This window comes from Peromyscus eremicus, chromosome 1 (assembly GCF_949786415.1).
Source record: "Peromyscus eremicus chromosome 1, PerEre_H2_v1, whole genome shotgun sequence".
NCBI lineage: Eukaryota > Metazoa > Chordata > Mammalia > Rodentia > Cricetidae > Peromyscus > Peromyscus eremicus.
The window spans coordinates 176,398,893-176,405,434 of record NC_081416.1 but is presented as its reverse complement, the minus strand read 5'-3'; the positions used below and the strand labels follow the sequence as shown (position 1 = coordinate 176,405,434).

The 6,542-nt window shown below is 36.6% G+C and overlaps 1 protein-coding gene across 1 annotated transcript; it reads right to left on the bottom strand.

Moving 5' to 3' along the window:
• Positions 1-4,871: 4,871 nt before the first annotated feature.
• Positions 4,872-5,888, bottom strand: LOC131901121 (vomeronasal type-1 receptor 4-like). Its single transcript, XM_059252407.1, has one exon. The coding sequence runs from the start codon at positions 5,886-5,888 to the stop codon at positions 4,872-4,874; it is 1,017 nt and encodes a 338-aa protein (XP_059108390.1).
• Positions 5,889-6,542: the final 654 nt, after the last annotated feature.

Below are 6,542 nucleotides of genomic sequence, written 5' to 3'. Positions count from 1 at the left end.
ATTTTAAAGCCAGATACCCCAAGATCATTGGACTTTCTGTCATGCTATGCTGGTCCCTGGTATTGATCATTATGGATACATTCCTCTGATGTTGGCAGACATTAGGGATAGAAAGAAAAGCACTGAGTTTAGAGATTTCCTATGTTGTGCTGTGCCCAAACCTGAAAATTTAATCTACACCTTATATGTAACCTTATTGGGCTCCTCTAATGTCACATGTTTGGGAATCATGATGTGGGCCAGTGGTTACATGGTGCTTATCTTACAGAAGCACAATCAGAGGTTCCAACACATGTATAGAATTCTGTGTCCTAAGTCTTCTCCTGATATCAGAGCCACCCAAATCATCCTTGTCCTGGTGAACAGTTTTGTGCTCTTTCATACAATAACTTTTGGAAATGGAATCACCAGGTACCTGGTCATTGACATTGCACAATCAGCTCCATATTTTCCAGGCTTTTGTCTCTTTCTGCTCATCAGGCACTATACCTCAGTTTCTATGCTCTGCTGCACTTGCTAATATCAAACAATACATTACAATTCAGAGACATCCAACATTTATATTGCTTGCCCTTTCTATTATTTTGTTGTGTCATCTTATCATTCCTATAATACCTAAAGATGGATGTAAACAATTGTAAACAATTACCATTTCTTTTCAACATAATCATAACCAATAAAGAAATGTCAGCATTAGAACTGTATGCATCATAGCAATGAAGAGCTTTAAGAGCATGCATCTTAATCAATGATACATTGTGTGTGTGTGTGTGTGTGTGTGTGTGTGTGTGTGTGTGTGTGTGAATTTTATTGAGCTGTGGAGAAAAATATTAAAGAACAAATCCAAAGCAAAATGGATTTAGCTTGGAAAAACATGTGTTTACTCTCATGTACAAGCTATCCTATGATTGTCATATATGGATTGAAGTGTGCAAGTAAATAAAGGAAATGTGAAGGTAAGTAGAAAGGGCCTATCTATTTTGCTTCCATGTTATATAGAGATGATATCATTTCTCAGCATGTATTCTAGCCCTTGAATTCTACATTTCCACTCCTTGCAAGTTATTCTTTGATACTTAGTTGTAGTACATGTGCTGTAGATTAATTAAATTAGGGGCTCAGCATTTTATTGTCAGTTGTTCTCTTCATGTTGATCAGTTGTGGACTTCTGTAATGGTCTCTATTTACTACCAATGGAAGCTTCTTTGCTGATAAGGGCTAAGACCTACTCTTGCCTCTGGGTATCAGAAAAAGTACAAAAAATGCAATTTTAAATTATATTGATTTAGGAAGTTGGAAATAGTAAGTTCTCTTCTAGGTTGATGCACTCACAAGCCATTAGACTATTGAGCAAAGTTTACAGTCCCAGGCAGGCATAGATTCAGAGTAAATATGATTAGGCATGGTGAGACATGGTGAGTGCTTTGTAGTAGAGACCAAAATCTAAGATCAGAAAAGGGTTCAGAGGCTTTACAGGGTCATTGTGAAAGCATTCTCGAAACCACCATTTTCTACCACTGTGAATTTCAGAAACTCACTGCACCTCATCATACCCCACTAGTATCATGTCATCCCTTTCTACCCTGAAAACTCTTAGAGTGGTTCTGTGTTTGCATTAGTTTATGTTCCTTTGCAGTGACCTTAACAGCCTCCAGTCTATTGTCAATCATCTGTGTTTTCTATCCTCTTGTTCTATGTCTCCTCCCAATCAAAATATTTTAGAATAGACACTAGGTCCTCTGTATTCAACTCCAAATGCTTTACCCCTCAATTTTTAGGCATTTTCAACTCCTCTATGAAACTAATGCATACTCTTGACACCTAGAGTCTTAGTCAGTTTTGGAGAGCACTTTATAAACTCATTTATGCAACTGTCCTGTATTCCCTGATTCCCTTCAGGATTTGTGTTCATTTTTATTCCCTCCTCATATCTTTATTATTCCCCCAACTGGTTTCTTTTATTGATATGGTTGGAATAGAAAATGCTTTTGAAAGACTTGGGTTTTACAGGATATACCCCATCTATGGAACTATTTACAAAAATTGTGGACACTTTTGAAGGTTAAATGAAACTGGAGGTGTTCAGTAAGCCTGTAACTCTTGTGTATAATATTGTTGGATGCTAACTCTTGTTGCAGGTTTGTAGTATGTAGCCTTTATTATGCTGAGTTATTATATTGCACAAATCCTAAGTGTTCTTATGATAAAAACCTGGAGCCAGACATTGGAGTAAATGCTGAAAGATCAGAGAGACAATGGAACCAACCACTAGATAAACTTCTCACCATTACCCAATCCTCAGGCCAAATGGAAGGCCAGATACTATCTCCACATAGCCTATGACTGAATGCCTCTGAGTCTAGTTCCTGTCTCCTCATGCCTTATTGGCCTTTCTCTGTTCAGCCATTTCACTTCCTCCCTAGTGCTGGGATTAATGGTGTGTGTGCTTCCCAAATACTGTTAGCAAATGCATGAGATTTTAAGAACTGGTATTAAAGGCATGTGACTCCCAAGTACTGGGATTAAACTTAGGTGCCACAATTTCCTGGCTCTGTTTCTATCCTAGACTGAATCAAACTCATGTAGTCAATGGTGGCTTTGAACTCAAAAAGATCCAGATGAATCTCTGCCTCCTGAATACTAGGATTAAAGGTGTGTGCCACCACTGTCTGGCCTCTATGTTTAATCTAGTGGCTGCCTCTGTCTTCTGATCCTCAGGAAATTTTGTTTGATATGCAACATATCACTACAGTATTATTGCTGTATCTCTTGACACTTCATGGCATTTATAGGGAATGAGTGTTGGGTTTTGTTTAAAGTATTTCTGACATCAGGGATGGCAAATGGGATGTTTCAATCAAATCCATTCCCTCAGAGTTCAGACAACACCATGAGAGAAAAGGGAGGAAGAGTGTAAGGGCCACAGGGGATGGATGACATTGGGAGAACAAGGCCTTCTGAACCAACTGAGCAAAACGCTATGGACTCACAGACACTGAAGCCACAAGCATGGGGACTGCACACATCTCCATCTAGTCCCCTGTATATAAATTATAGCTTTCAGTTTAGCATATTTATGGGCCTCCTGAGTATATGAATGAGTGTGTTTGTTTTGTCCAACCTCAATATGATATATTTTATCTCATTACATTTTATCTTGTCATTTTTTGTTATATATCAGAAGACTATTCTTTTCTAATGACAGAAAGGAAGTGGATCAGATGGGGAGGGGAGATGGTAGAGTAAGGAGAAGCTGTAATCATGATATATTGTATAAGAAAATAAACTATTTTCAATAAAAAAGAAAAAGAAAGAATATTTTGTGCCATCTAATAAGTCATTCATGTGATTTCTGACTTTTAGTTTGACATTTACTGGTGGCCATAGCTAAGCCATCCCTATATCTTTGGATAAGTTGTGATACCATTTTATTTTCAACTAAAATCATTGTATTGTAATGAACTCATGAATAAAATCATTAAAGAGCTACAATGAAATAGTCACTCAAATGAAAACTTGCCCAGACCCAATTTCTTTATATTTCAATTTAGTTTTATACAGTTAGAATAGCTATACTGTAGCCATAGAGCTTTGCTTAGGGTTTTACACTGTCACTCACAAGTATATTTTTATGCCCTTATCCACTGCAGAATAAGAAATTGGTAGAGTTGAAGACAGAAGAATAACTAACTTGATATACTCACACATAACTACCTTACTGCCACGTTGCCTGACATTACCTTTTTGGGTCTCCTTTCTAAGAGTCATAATGAAGTTAAACTTACCTACTTACATGTAAACATTTGAAACATATAGGATAAGATCTGCATATGAAGTAGATGATGTGAGTTTCTTTTTGAGCTGGTGTTATCTGATTTAATACTATTCATTAAAAGTCCATCAAACTTCCTACACTTTTTGTGATTTCTTCTATCACTGTAGTTCAATAATAGTCTATTTTATATATGAAAACACATTTGATTATGGATTTATCTGTTTATGGATATATAGCTGGGCTGAATTTCCTTGGTATAATAAATACAGCATCAATAAAAATGGCTTTGCATATATCTCTGTGGAAGTATATGGAGTTCACAGGGTATAGGCCCAGAAGTAGATTAACTGTGTCAAATGGTAGTTCTTTTTTAGTTTTTTAGGAACTTCCAAACTGATTTCTATAATTTCACTATTAATTGGCTTCCAAACTATTGATTAATCCAGCATTTTAGTGATTCTAAACCAGAAACCAATAAAGACAATTTTCAGACTAATCTCCCTGGTCTACATAGATGAAAAACTTCTAAAACAAGTTGACATATAAAATTCAAGATAACATCAAAACCATCATTAATTTCCATTGATCATATTTTTTCACAAAGTGGTAAGGGAAGATGCTCTTTTCTGAGACTTGTTGAGGACTATTGCTATAAGCTTTGCAAACCAACCTGATTGGTTCTAGTGCAGATAAAAGCAGGGTATTTGGGAAGTTAGGGCTAAAGAACTTTTCTCCTACTGGTGGAGGCTAGAGCTTTTGTGAATGGACCAGGGACTCTTGAATCACAACTTCATAGTCAGCCATGATTTTAATTTTCTTTACCATTAGACTGTAAGACCCATAAGCTGTCTGTGAAATAACCAAGCTCTCAAGATGCCCTAGAGAACAAAAGTGGGAAGAAAGGCACCTTTATTGAGAGGATTTTGCTAGCTTCTTTGTACATCAGCAAGACAAAGGGAAGCCTAGCAGGGTAAGATGAAAAGTAAGATAGTCCTCTTACAATGGGATAAGCTCATGTAGGCTGCAAATTAAACCAGCTGACAAAACTCCAAATTTATCACTTTGGTTAATTGTTAAAAGACAAGACATTAACTCCTTATCTTTCTGTACTGACATTGTGATGGAGATGGTAAACACCTGGATACCACAACAAAATATCATTTGCATACTTAAAATAAGAATTAAAGATTTTATTTCTTATCCAGGCCAAACTGAGTCTAGGAACCACAGAGTAACAATTTATAAGAACAAATGGCGCAAAACAAGGAAAACCTAGAGAAGTGAGGATACTGAAGTTGAGCACCCACCAATTGTGATTATACAGAAGAGCGACACAGCCTTGTAAGATGGAGGAGAGAGTATAAAACGCCAGAAAGGTAGACACCAGGGCCAGGATGCTCTGGGTGGCTTTGGACTCAAAACAGATTCTACTGGAACCTCGAATGCTACGGATATGTTGAATCCTCTGTTTGTGTCTGTACAGAATGACAACCATGTAACCACTAGACCAGGCCATGAGCAAAGAAAAGAAGATTTCAGGGCACACCACCAGTGCTGAATAGAGTGAGTCATTGATTTCATTACTCTCTACAGTGGAACAGTATCCAAAATCTCTTTTTCTTGTCATATTTTTAGTATTCCTTTCAATAAGTGGGTACACAGGGAAAATGACATTTATCAACATGTACAAAACCCAGAGGAGGGCAATGGAGCAGCCAATGTACTTTGAAGCTTTGATTTTTTGATCTTTACAGCAGCATTCCTTGTGACTGATGGTGATGGTTTGGAAAACACTCAAGAGGCAGGTGGTGCCAATGGACACAGTCCTGCCAACTCTTTGAATGTACAAAATTAATTTGCACCCAAGATCATTTAAAAACTGCTTCAACCCAAAAGCTGCCACTGTATTTGGCACTCCTGAAGAGAGAATGATCAAAGCATTGGCGGCATTTAGGTGCATGCGAATCAAGTCTGTGGGCTTTAATTTGCTCTCTCCATAGTGAACTAGATAGTAGTAGAGAAGAGAGAAATTTCCCAGAATTCCAGCTGTAGTTTGTGACACAAAAATGATTTTGATGGCCGATTTCCAGAAGTCTATTCTATGACCTGGCATGATTCTCTTTAGACAATGGCCAAAGCCATTTCTCTGGTCAAAATGAATGAAAAGTATTAGTAATCCAAAGATATACAGAGAAACTAAATCAGAATGTTCCTTAGATCTCAGGAGTAACATCTCAGCCTAGACTACATAAAAAGAATTTCTCAAAGTTAATGCCAGAAAAAATTATTACTTACAACACACTACTGTAAGGTTTCAAAAGGCCTCAGCACACATATATGTATCATTGATATGCCTTCATAATCATTGAATAAGCAGCATTATGGGTAAGGATATTTGGCCTGTGAGAAGCAATGGAAAGTGAGAGCCAATAATATCAAGCAAAATATAAGGCAATAAAAATATACTGATATTTTCTAGACTTAGTATAAAAGAAGACAATTTCAGTATCTATAACCAAACTCAAAAACATCAATTCTCACAGTATATCTTATCTAAAATTAAAAGATGATTAATGAAAAACTTATAATATCATCCAGAATATATCTATAGTTATGCATAGAAAATTTGTTAACAGCATAGAATGTATTCAAATTATGGGTAAAATGACAACTTTTATCTCATTAAGTTAAGAGCTAGCTCTTATGAAAAGTCACAACAAATAGACACACACACACACACACACACACACACAAACAAACACACACA